This window comes from Phallusia mammillata, chromosome 5, assembly GCF_965637545.1.
Source record: "Phallusia mammillata chromosome 5, kaPhaMamm4.hap1.1, whole genome shotgun sequence".
NCBI classification, from domain to species: domain Eukaryota; kingdom Metazoa; phylum Chordata; class Ascidiacea; order Phlebobranchia; family Ascidiidae; genus Phallusia; species Phallusia mammillata.
The window spans coordinates 12,493,205-12,515,551 of NC_137256.1; the positions used below are offsets into that span (position 1 = coordinate 12,493,205).

A 22,347-nucleotide genomic window follows, 5' to 3' on the forward strand; every position below is an offset into this window, starting at 1 on the left:
CCGAGTGTTCATTTCATCAGAAGGCTGCGCTAACTTCTGACTCTTATTGCACACTTTTGGCAGTGGTTTAACATTTTTTTTTGAAATCGCATAGCCATGGTAAATCCAGAACTGCGACATTTACTTAATCATAGAAAGCATTGTACCAAAATACGAACCGAAATTCTAAGTAAAGCGATCTCATATGTTTTATAGTTCATATAACGCATATTCGCAAGTTTGTAGGCCTAAATTTATCATGTAGCATACCTCGTAGTAGCGAAAACAAAATCCAAAGGGACGAAAAAATGCAAAATATGTAAATGCATTTAACGGAAGATAAACGTTACCATTTGGCGACATTCAGTTTACTTGAGCGTACGGTCAAACACGAAGACTGCGACCGATATTTGAGTGCTTGCCCTCGTAGATGAACTAAGAATAGAAGTTTCGATAAGTCATAGACACGTAGGCTATTATAGCCATGGACAAGCTTGAATATATTTTACAATGTGCTTCAGCACACGCTCTCAAATGTACATCAACAAACATCTAGTTCTTTGGCGACACTCATCAGTTTAAACAGCAATTTGTTTTGTCACATTTTTCACACTTTCAGCGACCTAAACAACTAAATTCCCCGTAACACACAAGCACTGATATACACGTGGGGTAAACGCCCACACGATACACATTGAACTGTACAATACACTGCCGAAACCGTGAACATTTGTTTTAGGACAATTTTGTTCTCATTTGAAAAGCAATTTCAATTCCTCTCTTATTTTGAATAGCTGACTTTTGTTAAACAACACTTTTTCTTTCTTGACGTTACATTTGCAATAATGCTAATTTCAAATTAAAGTGATTTCCATCACGAATTTCGAAAATGTCGTGGGCGTAAATTAAAACCATTCCAGCTTCACTCACAGTTGTAAATAATTTATTGCCACTAAAGACTTTCGCCTGTGGGCATCACCTTTTGAACCGGTCCCCGCTTTTCTTGCATCGCGATGCACCTTAACCTTTGCTCACTACATTAGTGACAAAACCAAAGTGCCTGCGCTGGCTGTGGCCGCCACCGAATAGTCGGACAACAATTAGCGACGAGCGTACCCCCGCGCCAGCGAAACACACATTTTTTTCGACAAACATGTGACTAAGGCCAACGCATACAAGGGCCAGAAACATGAGAAGAAAAAAGTCTTTGACGTAAACAACGTCATGGCCGCGTCAGGGCAAGCCCGCACTCGAAAACAAGGGATCGATGTGCGAAGCTACACGGCATGTACAATTCCACGTGGGGCGCCCGCAAGCCACCAAAGGCAGTTGTTTTCGCGAACAGCAAACGGCCTCAGGGCGGTCACTCACCCATCAATGCTTAACCACGCATGTAGAGAGAGCGCGCGCGGTAAGTATTGACCTTGGTCATGTTTCCGTAGCACGAGCGATTGCGCGCGCTCCCTCGCGCCCTTGTATAAAGACAGTGGCCCGGAGGCGCGGGGTTGCCTGTTTAAACCAACGAAACTAGCCGCAGGCCAACGAGATAAGCGCATGTGGGTGGGGCAACAAGGGTCACTATGACTCAGTCGAGCGATCAATAGGGCACCGCGAGCACTGGACTTTAGAGAAAAAGGTCGAAAACAAATTACACAGAATTATATTCCCATTATCAAGGTAGGTGTTTTCCACATGACTAATGCGAAAAGCCCGTTTGTCAAAGAACCTTGAAAAGGGCCGGCGTGCACAATCTGCCGTACTGTGCCAGCCTTATGGGTGATCATTTATTCATGATATGAAGGAAATTGAAAACGAAAATGGTCCCGCAATTAACAGAAACCATATTTCGGCGAATTTTTCGCGGAGGCACGGAGGAAATGACAGCGCAAGGCAAACAAGCGGGCGCAACAACGGGAGAGGACAAACGGCAAAGGCTCGTAAACAATCCAGCTCTGCTTTCTACTGTTGCTCGACCGGTGGAGAGGTCAGTTACCTGAACGCGAAAACCATAGCGAGTTGCTCAACATAGTCATTCAATACCAGGTTTATCATGTCACGAGCGCTGGGGATGGAATGCCTTCCCTTTGTTTGTGGCTGACCGATGTTTGCTGGGTGCGCAGTGGACAACCAGCCAGCTGCGTGTGGGCGGTCAAAGGGTTTAAAAACGAACGCGTTCAAAGCTCGGAAGCCTGCGCGAAGTGCCCACTTGAATAACAGGTTTAATGCCTCGGCAAGAAAAACCCACTTCACACTTTGTGTGGAATGGGGCGTGCGTGGCACAACGGCACGTCGTCGACCTTAGCGTTGTGTTGTCGGACAAACTGTGGTTAGGCCGGTGTCCAGTGGATTTGGGGCCAGCGAGACGCCAAGCAACCGTTTCAACGAACTAAGCAACGATCCAATGGAAGTGGGTTTCTTTCAACATTAAAGTTCCCAAGGTAACGACACACGTATTTTAGCGAGGGCGTTAATTAAAAACCCAAGCTTTTGTTTGTTAAAACTGACACAAGAAATGGTTCAAGTTCCATTAGCAGCGCTCTCCATGAAGCGTTATGAATGGGTCGAGTTTGGGACATAGGAAACCGACTACATTCAATGTTAAAGCATCTGACGCAGATACAAATGAACAGTCCCACTTAGCGGCGTTTGTAAGGCCTGAGAACTTTCGGGAAACAAATAGATCCCCGTTGCCGTGTTTGTGTGTATTGTACATCGGCTTCGAGCTTCCTTTAATCATTCGACATCCGATCACGGAGCCTATTTAACGGGCTCCGAGCGGGTGTTCCGTTTCACGCATTGAAGTTGTCGTTTCAATACGACAAAGTGCGGTACGGCTACTTAGGTTGCATTTTGAGCTTGTACCGTCGCGTTCTGATCGCCGACTGGACGGTTGAGTTTCTTTGTGTAATCGGTTTGAGTTTAAACGGCACGGAATAGATCAGTAGTGACGTCAGCTATTTCGCACGTACACAGCCCGCAAAACAAAAGAATCTTTGCTCGTGAAAATCCCAGCGCCCAAACTAACGAAATGAAAAACGAAGATCGCCAACTCCGTCGTTGGCATTCGAAATTAGAAGGAAAAAATATGAAGGCGCCGTGAAACTGCTGCCAAAAACCGCGACTGTTGGTTGAACAGGAAATGGCGCAGTCGTTCTGTTGCCAGCATTAGCATGGCGTTACAGCCGGTCGTCGACGCTGCGACAGCAAGCGTTGAAATAATTTCCATACTTCATCAATGAAGCGCACACGTTGGGGCCCACCAATGACGTTGTAAACAGGCGAACCGTCCGGCAAGACCATTTTGACCGCAAGTGGGGCAACCGACGTCATTCCCGATTTAACATCAATACGTGGTTGCGAAGGGCAGCTTTCAAGAGTTGCTCATACAAATGTGATGAGCTCAGTCAGCACTATCTGGCAACAGAAACGTATGAAACGACGCGAAATGCATCCCAAGATCACACTCAGGGGAAAACAACACATAAACAAATGTACAAATGTGCTGTTTGTAGTATATGTTTTTACACCATTGACTCATACAAGGGTGTGAAATAAATGCGACAGCCCATGTCCCAAACAACCTAACTCGCGTTTCCGTTTACGTGCCACTGGACTTCACAACAAAGCAAAAATCAGACAAAAAAGAATCAACGGAGGGAAAGTTTGGGAGCACCGTAAAAACGTTCAACTGAAAGGAAACTTTCGAAGACAACGCCAGGATACAAGGCGATGTATGTTGTATTCCAAGTGTACCATCGACTATAGGGTAAAGGCGGACGTCAATCAGATTGTTGGTTATTGAATTTGAATATACTGGCATTAAATAAGGGACATGGGTGAACCTGTCCATCTATGCACATAATATAACACCAGATCTTTACTAGTGGGTTTAAACATATGGAAGTGCCTCAAAGACTTCTGTTGAATCACATGAGGTTAAGCTCTAATTTCCTCGTCACCATCGTTGCCCTTGGGAGTAAATGCGGTGGCGGTGACAACTCAATCACTTTTGCATGTCAAGAAACCAGCGTATTTAGGAATTAAGGCAGTGGCGCGTCAAACCTGATTTCAACAGCACACCCACTAATCAAATTGTTGCATGCGGCGACGAGTTTTCATTCGATTAGTGTGGCTTGTCTGTCCAGTTACACGTGGCTTGATGTGATATGTCAACTGGAAGAAAAGGAAGCAGGTTTCGAGCGTCAGTGCAAACCCAATCGACCTTCGACGCTTCGAGTTCAACGCAACTTGAAAGGCCTGTCAATGCGATCATGTCGCACGCTGGACGTTGGCTGGCGGTAATGGCCATCAAACACGAGCTGATGTCATTTGGGAACTTACGGGCGTTATCGATCGGAGGATGCGTCAAATCTGCGAATTTATTCCATAATAAAAGGGGTATATCATCAGCGAGTTGCAAGAGGCTCTTGTCCAGCTGTAAACAAACGGAACAATTTGCTGGGCAGGTCAGGCGTGCTGTGAAACCGTATCCACACCAAGTCATTCAAATTGACCAAACCAGGCCGACAGCTTCAGTCGCTAATGGCGCGTAACTCGAATGAGAAGCAAGCATTGACCGGCGATTTGCGGTAAACGCAGATGACAGCGGACAAATATTGTGGTGGCAACTACTCAAGAAACATCAGTTTTACAGTGCTTCACTTTAAAGTTTATCAGGAGGTTATTAGACCCAAACGCATATAATTCAAACACATCTTCCCCAACGTAGGTTTTACAAAATAAGATCTGTATTAGTTAAGTCACTTCCACAATGACATCCTGCGTAGTTGACATGTCACACCCCATTTTCAATCAACACACCGCCGAATGAAAAAATCGCACTTGCTCACAGGCGAAGTGGTCTTATTATTATCGGCACGAACTATCAGTACAACAAGGTCAGAAACAACATTCCAGTAAGGTATTGTTCTTGTAGCGTTGGCCAAATTTCACCGCGATGACCAATTTGGGTAAACATGACTATAACAAAGGCCACAACGGCCGCGCAAAAGATACCTGAGCGTTGTGTGTACGGAGTTGGTCGTCACAAGGTTACGACGATCGAAAAAAACAAGAGTTAAATGTTGAGAAAAGTCGACCCGTGCCTTGTACCAATTCAAGGGCAAATAGGAAATCCCGTTCTCTCGAACATAAAAAACAGGACGCATAGATGGATGTGGGTTAGCTGCGCCCACCATGTGTTTCTTGTTTAAGGGGACAGGACGTCCTGTGGACGATGAGTTTCCACTGGATGAGAGAACTTGCATTACTTAATAACCTCAGAACAGAAGCAGAAGTCCAGGGCGTCAACATACGAACATATGTTTTTCTCTACTGTAGCTCAATGCACCTTTCTTTCAGTATCAAGCAACTGTTAAAAAAACAACCTGCAAAACCCATAAGGGATGATGCAATAGGCACTCATGACCGAGCATAAACCTGAGAGGGTTCTATTTCATCAACAGATAGAATAAAAGAGTTATGCCCTTGACATAATTTTGAACATGACATGGCCTGGTATGCAATAAACCAAAACAACCCAAAAGTAACTTACATACCAAAAATATGTGACCCATGACTTTCTTAGCATAAACTTACATTTCGGACTTGAAAAGTAATATTTTTTCGATGAAATAATTTGTTGGAATGGGTTGTAAAAATATGAAGGCTATGTGCTTTCCAGGTCATCAGTAAAACACATGTTGCAAAAGTACACCATTTATCAATGAACAAATACAATTTTGTCCATTCTTAGCCCATCAATTTTCAAAAAAACTTATTGTCAGTCTCTACTGTTGTTGAACCTTGACTATTTAAGTTATTACTAGGATGTGTAATATTTTGGTGGTCTGATAAAAAAAGTGGTTTATATGCGCTGAAATTCTAGATTTAGAACATTTGGTTGTTTTTTCATGTTTTTTCAAACAGAAAAACAAAGGAAAACTAAGATGTTTCATTCATTTAGCACATGTATAGTTTGCTTTCAGCACAACACTAACATAAAAGAATATAAACAGACTATGCTTATTTACTATGCAGGTTAATCAACAAAGTTGCAGTTAAATGGCAATTTAAAACCACAACGCAAAGTATGCATGCAAACCAACCTGTGAACATATTGTTGTTAATTTCATGGCTATTCTGTGGAGAGGAAGTGTCATTTGAACCTGCTGAAGTGTTGATGTGACTGCTGTGGGGTTGCCATGCTGTAAATCCTGCACAGACACACATGCAAAGTTTAAACAGTTTTCAAGAGCGTGATGTTGTGGATAAAATGCCTCATAGCATATCATTCATTGAATAGAATAAAAGTAATTTATGTAAACTTAGTTATATACATCTTTTGCAATGTTATATACTGAAGTATACAAGGGAACTAACTGAACATTATTTTTAAAAACCATTTAAACAAAATATACATGAACAATTCAAATTTAAATCAGATCTATAGTTTAGTTATATTGCACGTACAAAGTTTAAACACATGGCCAGGAAGTAGCACATACAGCTAAACATATAGCTGTCAAACAGATTTATGAAGGGTTTTGTGACAGTCCAACTACATTTGTTGGTAACTAATGATCAATGGTATCGGCAATGATTGAGTGAAAAATTTATGAAAAAAAATCATTATGTGCCATTGATGTTCTGCGAACAATGGGTGTGATTTAGCCAGTTTGCACTAGTTCTATGGAACCACCTCACGAAATTTTATGCCAACCGGTTAGCATTACTGGTTACTGTCTGTGGACTTTTTGCAACAGAACTGGCTGACAAAAAATTGAATCCCACCAAAACATACAAGTTTGATGCTGTCATTTAATTGGCAGTCCATCCCATTTTGTTGCACAAACAGCACACTTACTTGACATATCAACTGCTCCATTTACATCTTGATAACTGTAACCAGGATTGAAGATTGCCATGTCCATGTTGGTTAAAATGAAAAAAGAGAACAAACGTAGTACGATTTTATAAACTTGATGACAATAAATTTATGAGGTAGGAATTGTGAGGTAACTGTTTTTATAGTTTTTAAATTTGTAGACAGAACTACATGCTCTCAGCAATAATAGCCTAAAACGTAAAAAATATGTTAGTGTGTTTCCAACACCACTATTTTCAAATATGCTCTGTACGTGTGTTCAACATAGCTAGTTAATTAGGACAAAACCTTCAGGCTACATATTAAAACTGTTACAAAAAACACGCACGCTAGTTTGCTGTTTTATTTATTCCTGTTAAAAACAACCTCCCTAATCAACAAACAGCTACAAATACCCGTACTTTACTTTGTATGACTGATCAAATACGCTCAGTTGAAACAACTACTCTGCGATCACAGGTCGTAACGACTGAACCTTATCCAAACAACGGTTTCAGCAGAACCGGCCGAATTCAGCCTTGCACTCGGCACACGCAGCTAAGTCACGGTTCCCTAGCAAGTAAATAAAACTGCTCAGTTGCGTCAACTGCCGGACAAAAATACAGTGTCTTATTCCCACGTGGTGCTTGCTGCCTCAATTTAAACCTTGTAAATTCTCGTGTTTGGTCTAGTCATGTAAGAGGTTCTTCCCACTGTTTTCGACAGACTGCAAAAAAGGCAAAAACTGAAAAACCTTCTTTTGACACAACCACATTTTCGACACATAACAACGATGCGTTTTAAATACACGCTTATAATTAGAACGGAAAATATATTGGAGTGGAAAATAGTACCTCGAAGCTACCCATAGGCTAATAATAATGAGTTATAGCGAAATATTCACTAGAATAGCAACAGCGCAAAAAGAATAGTGCACATCTAAGCGACGGAAGTTTAGTTCTTAATTTGTGGCTACAAATCTACAACTAATGATATGATGAACAAATTCTGGCGTGGTGAGCGCTAAAAGCACACAGCTATATGCTAATCAGTTTGTTATAAGACGGAATGTAGGACAAAACGTCAAAACAGCAATGACAGATTCGCCAACGGAACATTTAGTAACATTATTGTCACAGTTGCAATACTTCAAAAACTGTGGGGCACGGATGAAATATCCCCCCAAAATACAGGACTTCAATAAGAACAACACAAACGGTAACTTAATGCCAAGGCACAAACTTAATCGATTGAAAAAACATAAAGAGGATTTTTGGACCACAACCAAGTATAAGGCACACTAAAACAACAAATGTAATCTTTTACACATAGCTGCACAGATAACGCACAAATATCAGTTGCAAGTAACAGTCGGTAATACAGCACATAACATAAAACTGCAGACTTTTTTATTGCACAGAATATTGGAATTTTGGCTAATCCCAGGTGATAACCTCGTCGTCCCATCCGTCTTGGTTCTGAAATAGTTAAGAGAGGGTAAGTAGCACATTTCAAGCAGAATAAAATCAGAGTTTAATGGCCTGCATGACACGTGAACAAGTTTTGGCGCATTGTTAAGTTCAAAGGAGTAACGAAACATTGTCATGACTTAGCCACCTAAAACAGGGACTGTTTGGAATAGGATGTAGTTAAAAGTTAAATTAGTCTCAAACCTAAAAATTCATTTCCTGATTAACAGCAAAAAAACATTTACTTACTACAACTTCGTCTACGATGTTAAACGCCGCACTGACGGTGCTTCCTTGACCGCTATCAACAGATCTTTCATCCACGGCGTCCAGTCCTTGTTCAACACCATTTCTGGACATTGATTCCAAAGCCAGACTCACAGCGCTTGGTTTTATCGTTGGCGCCATATCCGCGAAAAAATCTGCCTCTTTATCGGGTACAACTGGTACAGAAGGCGACTTAACAACAATCTCGAACTCCTTCCCTAGTGTCACGTGTTTGGGAGAGTTGTTACTACTGGTCGAGACCGACTCACGTGACTTTGCATTGGTAAGTTTTAATTTTCCTTGCTTCCGTTTACCCGGAGACTTCGGCTCGCTTTTTATTGAACCTTTTCGCAATGGCGGATCTCCAGTAGGTGGCGCAGCATCTTGCGTCACAGTTTCGACGTCATCAAATGACGGCCAAGCATCTTCGTCATCCGAACTCGCCCAGGTTTCAACCTCTGCAGCAATAGGGACTGTTTTCTTTTGTTCTTGGGGACGTTTTGATTTACTGATCGAAACAGTTGAAGTTGGTTTGAATTTTTGCGAAGGGTTCGAATTGCAGGCAACGCCTGTAGGTGAGACCACGGTGCCATTAGAAACAAGATTGTGGGCACTTTCCCGCTGTTAAAAATATAAAAACGTTAATTTTTTTACTTAGCGGTGTTTAAAAAAAGCATGGCTAACATTGCTTCATTTCTGGAAAAATCACTGCAAATCGGACTGACCTTGTTTCAGAATAACAAAAACTGTTTGCATTTTACGTAAGAAACCTCATATGGGCAAACTTACAGAAAAAGACGTGTTAGAGATCAAGCTAAAATACTCATTGAGGCAAGAAATGCTTTTTTACCGTTAGAGAGCTGGCGAACACCTTCTGTTTTGCCATGGCTTCTTCCTCCGAAACGAGCAACTTCTTTGGTTCTTTCCGCGGCCTTTGCAATGCAAGTTCAAGCAAAGTGGCAGGTAAAGGCGGTGCGGCTTCAGTATTATTCTTTGCTTTTGGTTTCGGCCTCTTACGCTGGGAAAATTTAGCTTCATACGCCAATGCTTGTTTTTCGTTCAACGCCCGACCGTCAAACTAAAAAAAATAATTTGCAGTGGTGATCAATCAGATTTAGTGACAAAAAAAAATAATATTAGTGGTTTTAAATACCGCATGAAGTTTTTCATTATCACCATAAGAGATTTACAATCCAGCTTTTCACTTACTTCATACATGCAAACGTTATTTATTCATTCATTCATTCGTTTGTGTCGTTTCTTGAAAAATATGCAACAAAGTCTATTTTTACCTTGGGAATTCCCAGAGCGAACAGTTTTTGTCTTCCGCCGCCCACAATTAAATCGCCACCAACAACTGCAACCGAATCAGCAAGTGCATGCAAACTTGCTTGCACAAGTTGATTGTTTGAGTCACCAAGGCCATGCAACAACTGCAAAAATAAAGTAAGTTTGGTATATGTCTAAACATGTGTCAAAAATTTAAGACAAATTAAAAAACTAAGTGACTTTCACGCCCACAATGTTTTTTTATTGTATGTCTCTCATGCTAGTGGTACAAATTTTGCCAAAAGCAACAAGCAATATATATATATATACATAAATATTTACAAGCAATGCATATTTGCATGTGAAAACTAATAGTTTTGGTTTGCGTATATTGCCAAAGCACATACACTGTTGGCTATTTCGCCAAGTTTTTATACTCCAATTATTTTAAATTGGGCTATATTTGGCAGAAAATGTTATCACTTTTTTGTTTCTGCAAACCCATCAGAGAAGGGGATCCATAAAAACTAACCTCTGGAAGAACCATGTCGGTCAACACAGTTTTTTCAAAGAGGTGTACATATTTTGAGAAGTGAGTGATAAGAGCAAGTCGGACATGGAGTATTTTCATCTTAAACAGTTCCACAATCTTTGGTATTACATATGTTGCAAAAACTGAGTCTGGAAGAATACCTGAAAAAAAAAGAATTTTATCATATTCCAAGCAATAAACAATCACTGTTGTCATGTTGTAAACATTTAAGGCAAGTTGTTGAAAATGTAACTAGATATTTACAAACGCACTTCAAAATCCAGTGCAGTAAAGTATTTGAAAAATTGAAATTAAAACATAAATTGAAGTTTTTGAAGACCTACAATTTGCCAATACTATGTATACTTTAAGCAACACTCATATCAAACCTTCTGTTTTGTTCCTAGTAGCAGGAGTTAGAAGGGGACCAACCACATGGGTCATTGCACTGGTCTCAGCCAAAATAATTGGTGTCAATATTAAAGGTGCCAAACGTCTGCCAACCACTTCAGCGAATATGTTGTGTATGTTCAAGTTACTGAGAAAAGACCTTTAAAAAGACATTCAAAATTATGAAACAAATTGGTTGGTGATGTCCCTTAAAAACTCACTTGAAAAATTCCAGTTTTTCTGTTTTGTTTTTTAGTGTTATAGATTGCAAGAAGTGAACAATTGAAATATATGGGGATTTGAACAAGTTCATTGCAATTAACTCTTGTACTGTTGGTCTGTTTTCAAAATCTGGTCTGGTCATGTCATTTATAATTTCATCAAGTTTTTCCTGAAAGTTTGAAACAACCTCACATTTAGTTATTTCAGATTAAATCGCTAGATTTTATGGATGAGAGCAGCAAAAAATAGAAAGGGAGAAACAAACAAGTGTTATATGTGGTAAAGTCAGAAAAAGTAAAAATGCACCTTTGACAAATGGGTTGAAAATCTTATCTGTTCCGAAAATCTCTCCACAAGCAATCCCAAGCAGTAGACATCTCTGCAATGACCAAGTTCAGCCTTTCGACTTATGTTTGTTGAGGCCAAATTCTAAAAATAAAATTCAACTTTGATCATTGAAAATAAAGGAAATACAGTGGTGAATCATACCTTTTCTTCAGGGGGAACAACACCAGAATATGCATGTACTAATTTAAGATTTTCTTTAGTTTGTTCCTTGAATGTGCAAGCATAGTCGAAATCTCCTAGTTTCCATGTGCCACACTTGGTAACATAAATGCTTTCCAAAGAAATGTTGTTGTGTGACACTGATGCCTATAATACAATGTTTAAAAGTCATTGATCGATACACTTTTTGAGCAATCATTAATTTGAAAAAAATGACAATTGCATGTTGGATGTCTTGTAAACACAAACTGGATGAGTATCAAAACAACAGTTCAAAAACACAAAACAGAAAGAGCAATCTTTTTACAAACTAACAACATTTTATTTTTACTTTTTCATGAATAAATTGTAAAGCAAGTGCAATATCATGTAGACCACTGCATATTTCATGTGCATCAGTCTCATTTAAAACAGTCCCCAGTGGGTAGGCACGCTCAGTAACCAGGTGGATCTCAGATTCAACACTTGCACATCCAATAAAGCGCAAGATGTTTGGGTGTCTCAAAATCTTAAGATTCTGAAAACAAAATTTTTATTTATTTTAGAATATTTCTGAAGTTTAATAAATGATGAAAATTACAGCTAGGCATTCACTAACAAGTTTACAGACTGGTAATTTTTTTGGATAAAAAGATAGCAAGGAAACTATCATTTGTCAAAAAATTACATTTGCACACTGTTCCAATCCTGCAGTCTGTTGCTCTTTTTTTGGCCGAGCTGTTGTAAAAATGTTCACATTCATTCCATTCTCAAAGGAGCCTGGTCTGACAACCCTTCTGCCAACTTCACTTTTTTTGCTGCTTTTAACAATAAATGGCTTCTCAAACTGGCAGTTGGCAAGCAGGAACTCCTCATTGGAGCCATAATACCAATCCCATGCTGCACTCAGCATCCCCACTTGTATGAAATACTTCTGTAAAACAGGAGTGTCAATTTCCGTTCAAGCAGAACGCGTTCAAAAAATGAATAGACAAATGAACGAACAATAAAAATCTGGCATGAGGAATTGTAAACTTTAACACTAACCTGTTATACCACAAGTTTAATTCCAGAGTTGCATCAGGCCATCTTGCAACCTTTCAACAGTAATTTACCAAACTTACATAAGCTGCAACTAAATACACGAGATTGATAAAGATGTATGACAATAATATTCGCTTCAACTAAGACACAATTGTAATAATAGATAAAAACGGACAATGTATTTTAAAGAAAAACAAAATTAATTTTTAAGCAAGCAAAGTCGTTCATTCATTTATATACCAGAACCTGTTAGTGTTACAGGTTGAAACAAATATGATGTAGATGCATTCAATAAATTATTTTTTAGCAAAGATTAATTGATAAAAAACAGGCCTACTATTTAACTGATAAAATGTCTATTTAAACCAGCGATTTCCAATTACAACAAAGCTTTTTCAAGTGCTTTTAAACTCTTACTTAAATTGTGTTCTAAACAGTTCCAACAACATTCGCAAAACAAACTAAAACAAAGTTTAGTCATTTCATTTTACTATGGAAATTAATGTTTATATATATATAATAACAATAAGAGAGAAAAAAAACAGTTTGCTAGCTTTAAATTTCAGGAATGTTAATGTATAACTTGTTCAACAGAAAAATACTTTTTGATAGAAATCTACTACCGCAATGAAAATCAACTAAGTGCCTACTAATGCATAGAATTACAGGGCAAAACAGCAGTTATGTCTGTACGATTAATCAACCACAATGCTGCAGAAATATGATGAAATACAAACAAACCAACAATAAAGCATATAAATATACAGACTTTTGAAGTATCGTTTTCAAGAAAAGTTGTTCAAATTTAATTAAGGCAAATAGAAATGTTAAAAACACTGACAATAATCAAATGCTGTGCAACGAATGTCTGTGTATACTAATGTCAGCGAAACACAATGAATAAGTACATACAGATCTCCAGGTAAAAAGACAGTTCACTGAGAGGTGAAATACATCATTTCAATTGTTATTACATAACATATCTGTAGTAAGTGCATTTAATAGATCATTAAAATTTCATGTATTGCCAGGCAAAGCAGCATCCTGTGCCAAGGGGTTATCAAAATGTTCTAATTCCAAATCAACAGCAGCAGTAAGTTCACTTTGGGTCATTCTTGACACAGCAGGCAATGTAACTCCCAGTCCAGGTAAAACATATGAACTTGGCAGTATCTTTTCAGCATATCGAATGTACAGAAAACAAAAGATTACAAGGATTATAAGAACTACTGCCCATTGGACAAGAGCTGAGAGCAGACTTTCTTCTGTAATTTCATACCAAAGATGATCTTTGTCCATGACATTGCTTATCACCCACCAAACAAAAATTGCAACTATTTGAAAGGGAATGAGAATATAAATAATCCATTCCCATAGTCGAGGCAGTGTCCAATCACTGCCATCTCCATAACCATTTATGACTTCACGTCGAAACTTGGATACACCAAACGCGTAAACAAGAAACAAAAGCAATGATCCACTGACAACAATAGCAGAGCCCCAAACAAAATCCTGATTAACCAAAAAGTACACATTCAAAGTACTTCCAAGGCCAAGAAGGAACATTAACACACCAATTATAGGCACAGCTATTTTTCTTGGTACCTTTAGATCCACAAGTTGGTGGCATGAGGCTTCGATTAGGCTAATTTGAGACGAAAAGCCAGCTAAAAAGAGGCATAGAAAGAAAAGTATCGTTACAGCACGACCTATAGATAGTGATGAGTAAAGAAGAGGAATCCAAATAAATGTAAGTCCTGTGTTTCCAGGAGCATTGGATGCAAATGAATCCAGGATTTGATTGACAGTGATGCTGGGATTCATTGAGATTTGAACAGAGAAAATTGTGGAAAACATAGTTATTGCCATAAGAAAGCTGAGAAAGTTGTTAATGGTAGGAATAACTGTCCCGTATCTAACCACACCATGTTCCTTTCCAAGATAAGTAGCATAAACCAATAACACACCCTGAGCTGCTCCAGTGTCCCATGCATTTTGTGTTAATGCCTCAATCCAAGTTTTAGGATTTTTAAACACTTCCCAGTCCATGTTAAAAAGGTGTTTTATGCCAATTGAGGAATACTCTAAAGTTAAGGAATAGACAAATGAAGCAAACATAAGGCACAAAAGTGCTGGTACCATTATCATCATGACAGGTTCTATTGATCTGACTCCAGCAAACACACATATACTACCAAAGACAATTACAATTGCTTGAAAAAGTACAGGCCAGGCTGATTCCTCTGCAAAGTTCATAAAAATCGCTGTGCTTTCTTTTGATGTAGAGGGCAGTTCATTGGCAATGAAGTAGACAAAATAGTACGCACACCACCCACAAATAACAGCATAGTAACTTGCAATGGCAAAGTTAACAAAACCAATGAATGCTCCACACCACATTGCTTTTGGCCCAACCATTTTCTTGAAAGTTAAAATTGTTGCACATTTAGTGTACCTTCCTGCACCATACTCTACAAGAAGCAAAGGTATGGACCAAGTAAAGAGAAAAAGGAACCAAATCAATAAGAATGCCAGTGCTCCATTTTCTCCAGTGTTATTTGCGACAATCCGGGGATACCTCCAAATATTTCCAGTGCCCACTGCAGCTCCAAGACAAGAAAGTGCAACACCAAGTGATGATTTAAATGTCTTGGGTGGTTTTTCATTAGGTAGGATTGAAGCGAATTCACTTGACATCTTGGATCATCAAAATGATTGCAAAACACAGTAATTAAACAGTGTGATTAAAATTAAATTACATATGACATAATTAACACAAAAAAAGTGAATAATTGCTGCATAAAACAAAGGATTTTGCCATAAAATTATCCTTCATTTTGCAATGTATTTTTAATATTTTATCTATAATATACACCTAAATGATTAGTTATCTACAAACTAATCAGGAAGCTATGCAAAACACATTGTTAAATTCTAACTCCACACCACAACAAAAAACTGGGTCAGCTTGCACATATGACTGAAGTCAGAAAAGCAACAACTGAACTGGTTGCTAACTAGGAACCTACACATTATATAAAGCCAGCCATATAATTTTTAAATCCAGTTAATAAAACAATTAATAAATTTAAATCTTAATACATCACTGTGTTACTTAATCTATTCACATGACCAAGTGTTATAAGATTTGAAACAACTAATCCAAAAATCAGTATACTGAAGTTCTGTGTATGTAATAACGCAGCACGATAGCACTTCAGACTAAAAGCAAGCTTGAGTGTCAAATTAAAATTTTTAAGGCATAAAATCTGTTTTGGGATTTAAGGCAGTGGCGCAACTAGCGGAAAATTAGGGGGGCAGGCAACGAATTACCAATACGGCTTTCCCAAAAACGATTGTATTGCTAAGTGCGTATCACTGATTGGTCGAATAGTCCGACACGTTTTTCCACTAATAATATTAAAAAAAACTGGGATTCGTCCTTGGATTGTACGGCTTTAAATGCCGTGAAAAAGTAACACTTGTAAGTCACAAAGTCCATTGCGATAGTATATTGACGTTTTAAACTAAGGCATTGTTTCGTAACATATAAACTCGTTCGACTGGGTGTTTACACGTTAACGTTTCAATCTGTCTACTAGTGCTGTACCATACTATGTGTAAGTTTCTCGTGATCTGCAATGATGGCTTTAAATAGAGACGTGGACGTAAATTACAAACAAGTTGTTGAAAGATTTTTGGCTGAAGCTCCACGCCGATAAACATTTTATTTTTGTGTGTTTACATGTAAATACATTTTCAAGTTCCAACACAGATTGTTGTTGCGGTTATTTAGGATGTTGTATAAATACATCGCTGAAACTTCGTTTTTACCATCGCAATACATGCCGATGAAGCGATGTACTGCTGTACCGGCGCCATGTTCTGTCATTTGAAAGTTATTTTTAGCTTTGATGCGAACGAACATGTTTTCGGCTGTACGAGAGCCGTTATACGCAATAACGCGAATAGAAAAGGGACCTGGCATGCCGACGAACCTGCCCCCCTAGTTGCGCCCATGATTTAAGGCATAAAATCTGTCAAAAATCAAGTTTTAAAAACACTCTTAATGTCTAGGATTTTAATGCCAAGTAGATCAAAATATGGTAGTTTTCACAATTAGTTTTAAAAGCGACTAAAAGGTTTCCATTATAACAGTTGTCTGTGCTGAGTTTGATGTCTGATGCCCTGTGTTTTTCAACCTCACTTTATGGAACACTTTATGTACTAAATAATCTTGTGCAACACCAACACATTTACAATCTTAGTATTTCACAATGAGTCTTAAATATCACACAACAATAAATGAAGAAAATCAGATGCAACAATAAAACCGTTGAAAGCGGATAATTACTTTCTTAAAAGGTTTTTACACCCATTGTGTAAAACCAGTGAATTTCGACCGGTATTTCATGGAACTGGAACACTGGTCAAATTAATAAATTTCTTGCGAAACACTTGACGATCTCTCACAAAGCACTAGTGTTCTGCGGAACACCAGTTGAAAATCACTGCCCTACACTACTCAGTTAAAACGACTGGATCTTGTACAAAATTCTAATTTTTCTGTGACAGTAACAATATTTTATGAAAAATAGCACTTTGTGGTTGGTAATGTGTAACAACTTATATGAAGTATTTGTCTTGCAAGTTATGTCATTATCGTGATGAAGGCGTCTTGTATAGGACGTCGAAACGTCGATTGTTTACAATAAAACTGCTGGATGAGCAATACTTGGTCTTATATGAAGTCTATTGTAAGAGAACTTTGGTGTCAGAAAAGGTAGGTATTGAAACCATCCAGAATTTAGTTCATAAAAAAATCAAATACATCATCTCATGGTGGGGTGGACTATACTGACTTGGCATTGGAAGTCACATCAAGAGTGAACTTTTAACACATTGCAGTGATGCTTAGGTAACCACGGATGAAAAAAGCCAACAATTCCTGAGTTGACTATAGTCATATGTATACATAACATATGATATGTATTATATGCATTCACTGAATGCAACGCATTTATGCAGCCGATCTCAGCCTTCCACTAGGTGCGGAGTGACCAGCCATCAAATAACAAACTTTTCGTTGTTTAATTACTGAGTTTGACTACAGTGACTACAAACATACTTTGATACTATAGTATAGGCGTTGTACGGTGCTACTGCTGTCATATCACAAATGTCTAAAAATACCCGAAGACCTGTATCAATAACGCCACGTAAAACATACGGTAAGGTTTGAACACCTATAGCAACCTAAGTATTGTAACAAAATCAGGAACAACGTGACCAACAACAAGGTTTTAAAACGGAAGACCGAAAACAATATTAGAATCATCATCAGAAGAAGTCAGAAGCAGAACCAAATTTTCAACGAAACACTAAAATCCCCCTGGTACCGCTACTGCTTACGTTAAAATATTTTTTACTCACGTGATTTATGTTTTTATTTTTTAGTCAAATCTGCGGTCTTCTTTCTGAGTCGTTTGTGTGTGTGTGAGTGTTTTACATTTTGAAACGGTTTGCTGTCTTCGGAAAACGTTTCTGACGGGCCGAATATACGTGAGACGTGCTGTTAATTTACATGCTGTTGCACTGTTTAGGCTACATCAGTGATTTTTAATTGGTGCCAGCGCCACCGAGGGCGCGCAGCCTTTATGCAAAAGTGAAGGGGGCGATGGAAAATGAATGGAGAACTGATGGGAACGAAAATGATTATGAGCAGTTGGAACATAACGGAGGCAAGGGAAATTTGAACGTATACTTCTTCTAATCTACCCATGTAAGCAATTTGATGTAGTGTTTCCATAATACGCTAATGTCTGATTCCAACATGAATCCAAACTATTAAACTGATGCCAGTGGCGGCTTGTATCACAAGTAAGGCATTTTGAAACTATTAAGCGTCAATCACAAAACTACGAGCCCGGAGTTAACGTTGTCTCTTGGAATCTCGATTTACTCAATTGTTTCATATTTTCCTATGTAGCCTACGTAACTACAAACCAAAATATATATAATTTAATTGATTTTAACGGAACTATCAAAACGCATATGGTTCTATTTTGGTCAAAAATTTTATTGAATAAATGTAAAACGAAAATCGAAACAAAACCATCTGTCTCAACATCATTTACGGTGAAAGCTTGAGAAAATGCAAATAATGCCTTCCATCAAGTTCTAATCACATTTTTCCATTTAAAAAAGTTTTTAAGTTGTAATTCACGCGTACGCATTTCAGTCAGTTTGCGAGAACAATCGCAAAGCTTCTCCTGCTCAAAATATAGCAAATTGTCCGTTCGCAACAGTTCTATATTTTGTCTTTTCTCCAAACGATTTTGATTGCGATCCAAAATCTCATGCGCTACCTTGCGGTTGTGTTCCTCGCCAGTTTCAACCACGTGCTGATGCTCTTGCACAATAACAGCACAACGAGCAAGTAGGACACGAAGCTCGTTGATTTCTTCTCGCTGTCGTTTCAATATTTCTGACAAATAATAATAGTTTTCATCCACTTCACTATCTTCAAATTGTCTCCAATCATATTGGATGAACTGGTCAGAACATTGTAAAGGTACATGTGGGTTATCTTGCCAGAATGTTGGATAATTGAACATTGTTGTGCAAGCTTGCTGGTCTGAAATTTCCTCTGCTTCATTCCAACACGGTGGTGGAAAGTCGCGACTTGGACGTTCGACATCATCCCGTATGATAGGATAATGTTGGGATGCGGTGTCCGAATGTGCACAACCCAATTGATCTGAACAATGTTCAAAGTCAAATAAATGACCAACATTTTGTCCTGTTAAAGGACCAGATTCGTCTCCATTTGACCATTGAACCTGATTGTAAAAATTTGCCTCATTGCACGTCATGGTGCCTTTTTTATCTCGTTCAAATCGACACGAGGGAAGAAGAAAGTTGTTGTTTTCCTCAGTCATCCAAAGGTTTTGATTTCCTTCTCTTGTAAAATTAGCAGACGAGTCTGAGACTGCTGATAATTGTTCACTGACCGATGAGATAGTTTGTGACATGTTTTCACAACACTGAGCCGAAGGGAGAACTATATTTAACATTTTAGTCCCGGTTTGTTCCTTAGGATTAATTGCCCTTCGGCTGCCATCAGATGATGATTCCTCTGTGGATAAAACCACGAAAGAAGGCGACGAAGAATTATTGTCTCCCGCAACCGAATTGCACGTCACAGACGGAAGGCAGATTTTTAACATTGGAGGCCCATTTTGTTCACTGAGATTTTTTACTTCACTGTCAACTGATGTTGATTCTTGGTTGGATAACACGACAAAAGATGGTGATGAAGAATCATTATCTTTATCCTCAAGATTTCTTCCATCAGACGGATCATATTGTGATAATTTTTTAAAACAATTTTCACGTATTTCACTTACATTGACAGGATAAGATCGACCAGAGTCAGAAGATTCAGACTCAGTGAGTAATACAAGACTCCAAGTCGAATCTGAATCAATTGGGCTTATTTTAGTCTCATTTGCTGATAGTGGGGAATAAATACTGTGTGATGACGACAAATTGAAAATTACGTCACTATAAGCGGATTCACGTCCACTTTCACCATCGGTGGAAAAGCTATCGTCAAAAATATCTGTTTTGTTGTGAAACATCGGACGAAAGGGTGGATCATTATGTTTGTGCATAACAAATGTTTCATTGGGTAGTTGATTATCGTCGTCCGGTTGATACGTTGGTAAAAGTTTGATTGGTGGCTGTTCGTCATCACTTGATGACGTGACGGTCACTGCCCTTCTTTTTAATACAGAGGATTGAACACATTTTGGTCTTTTTGGTTTCTTTTTTTGATCACACAAATTAGGATCTAGAAGGACTTTTTGGAAAGTCAAGCACATTTCAATCAGTTCATCCTGATCAGATATGGACGTGACGTCAGAATGGCAAGAAAAAAGTCGGTCGAAAAACAGATACGAAAATGTTTTCCTTGTAATTTCATTCCATGTATGTGCCGTATTCGCCAAGAACAACCTAAAATAATCATACAGAAAGTTAAATAAACTATACATGGTTTACAACACTTTCTTGTTAAAAATTACCTCAAAAAGTAGTTGGCAAAAAAATTCAAATGCAATCGGACGGAATGAGAGATGAAACAATTTCTTATGAATTCAATGTGACCTCTAATATTATGATGCAAGATTCGTTTGTTCAGCATTCCATGAAACAAATCTTCAATCTAAATAAAAACGAAGTCTGAAATTAGCAACTACGTCACCAGTATATACGATTTATGTATTATTACATCATGATTTTTTTTAAATGGGCTTATGTTACAAAATCACCTTAAATTCAAGCAAACACATGGCGTAGGTGCAACTGCTGATAACTACAAAGGTGCAAAGACATAGAGTGATCCCATCGACCAGAAAATAGGACTGGTTTGTGGCGACTATGATGTCATCCTTCACAGATCTGTCACTTACAGCATTTCTATCAAAGCCATCAGATTCGTGTTGATGCATCTTGTTTAGAACATCAAAATAAAACTTATTGAATTTATGCGCAATCAAAGACTGTTTTGCGTTGACTTTTGATGAGTCCTCTTCGTCGGCTTCTAGAAATCTACTTTCTTTAGGTTTCATGTTGGGACTCTTTTCAGATCTATTTGACTTGTTTGCAATATCAGCAGTATTGGATTTTATCAGCTGCTGCACATAACTTACAATTCTTCCTTTGCATTCAAAGAAATAGTAGTCTTGAAACACGTCATCCAGATCAATGCTGTATCTCATTGTAACTGCTGTGGATACAGATTCCCTCTTTTTGATACATTCTTGTGGAAAGTGATGAAACCTCATTTCATTTTCGCATGAATGCATTTTAAGAACCAACGACTGGTCATCCAACAACACCGGATCAAGCACGTGTTGTTCCATGCCACTACATATTTCCATATCTTTTTCGGAAGGAGTTTTTAAAGCTCGGTTCGCTTTGAAATCATCAAAACACTTTGTTCCTGGTCGACAGAGGCTCGGTGCGTAAGCGACTCCGACGAGCAGCCACGCTAAAGTTGCGAAAGCAATCATTTTCTTTCCCATAATTTTTTGCTGCTTACTGTACTCAGTTAACAGAGAATGAAGTGAACTTTTTCATTTTGCTGTTGTAATTGTTTCCTGGGTGCCTTTGTGACGATTTTCGTGTATGACGTCATAGTTGCTGAATTGCCTTGCTGGTTGCAGGGAAATTGCAGGTTCAATATTATTCCTTGCCAGTAATCGATGTAAATTTACTGTGGTTTTCAGGATAAGTGACGACTCTTGAACAACTAGAGTTTTTTTTTATAGTAAACTTACTTTTCCAAACCACATAGCTTTGTCACAGCCATTAATTTTGAAATATTTTGGATTTTGAGTTTTTCGTCTCAACAATTGTTTAAATCCTGACGGATCGGGTGGTATCAGTGTGGTGAAAAGCTTAAACCTTTTTAGAAATACTCAAAGAGGGCCTGCAGATTTTAGAAAGTTTGTTTCCGTGCTGCATAACACTTTTTTGGTTAAGTTGGGTACAAATTTCGTAGACATGCAGGCAACAGAACAGTTTAACCATTAAACAGTTTACGTAGAAAACGCGAGTTTTCCTCATCACAAAACCGTTGTGCAGGTTTGGCGTTTTTCACACCGAAATATTGCCCCTTTAATTCCGTACACACGGAAATCCATATAGTACAAGTATGTGATAGCAAAACTGAAGTCACGTTTCTCTAGGCCAGACTTTGGAAGTCAAACCGTGGTGAGTAATTTGATGAGACGTTTTCACAGAAATGCAAACGTATA

The 22,347-nt window shown here is 38.5% G+C and overlaps 2 protein-coding genes and 1 long non-coding RNA gene across 3 annotated transcripts; all 3 read right to left on the reverse strand.

Moving 5' to 3' along the window:
• Positions 1-3,586: 3,586 nt before the first annotated feature.
• LOC145228454 (uncharacterized) lies at positions 3,587-7,078 on the reverse strand. Its single transcript, XR_013860080.1, has 2 exons — positions 6,845-7,078; positions 3,587-6,194 (listed from the first exon to the last, which is right to left on the reverse strand). It is a non-coding gene; the product is annotated as an uncharacterized LOC145228454 (long non-coding RNA).
• Positions 7,079-7,585: 507 nt separating this feature from the next.
• On the reverse strand, positions 7,586-12,593 carry LOC145228452 (protein-associating with the carboxyl-terminal domain of ezrin-like). The gene is made up of 12 exons (XM_080093507.1): positions 12,527-12,593; positions 12,168-12,413; positions 11,832-12,017; positions 11,483-11,647; positions 11,300-11,422; positions 10,993-11,162; positions 10,771-10,931; positions 10,382-10,542; positions 9,873-10,013; positions 9,431-9,658; positions 8,563-9,201; positions 7,586-8,322 (listed from the first exon to the last, which is right to left on the reverse strand). The coding sequence occupies exons 2-12, from the start codon at positions 12,390-12,392 to the stop codon at positions 8,281-8,283; spliced, it is 2,241 nt and encodes a 746-aa protein (XP_079949633.1). The 5' UTR covers positions 12,393-12,413; positions 12,527-12,593; the 3' UTR covers positions 7,586-8,280.
• Positions 12,594-12,614: 21 nt separating this feature from the next.
• Positions 12,615-15,337, reverse strand: LOC145228453 (putative sodium-dependent transporter YhdH). The gene has a single exon (XM_080093508.1). It carries the CDS (start codon positions 15,218-15,220, stop codon positions 13,541-13,543), a length of 1,680 nt encoding a protein of 559 aa, XP_079949634.1. The 5' UTR covers positions 15,221-15,337; the 3' UTR covers positions 12,615-13,540.
• Positions 15,338-22,347: the final 7,010 nt, after the last annotated feature.

Coding starts and splice junctions, on each gene's coding strand:
- LOC145228452 (XM_080093507.1), bottom strand. CDS start 12,392: ATGCTGAGTGCAGCATGGGATTGGTATTATGGCTCCAATGAGGAGTTC. Junction 12,018..12,167: donor GATTGGAACAGTGTGCAAAT/GTAATTTTTTGA, acceptor TTTTGTTTTCAG/AATCTTAAGATTTTGAGACA. Junction 10,932..10,992: donor GAAAAACTGGAATTTTTCAA/GTGAGTTTTTAA, acceptor GTCTTTTTAAAG/GTCTTTTCTCAGTAACTTGA.
- LOC145228453 (XM_080093508.1), bottom strand. CDS start 15,220: ATGTCAAGTGAATTCGCTTCAATCCTACCTAATGAAAAACCACCCAAG.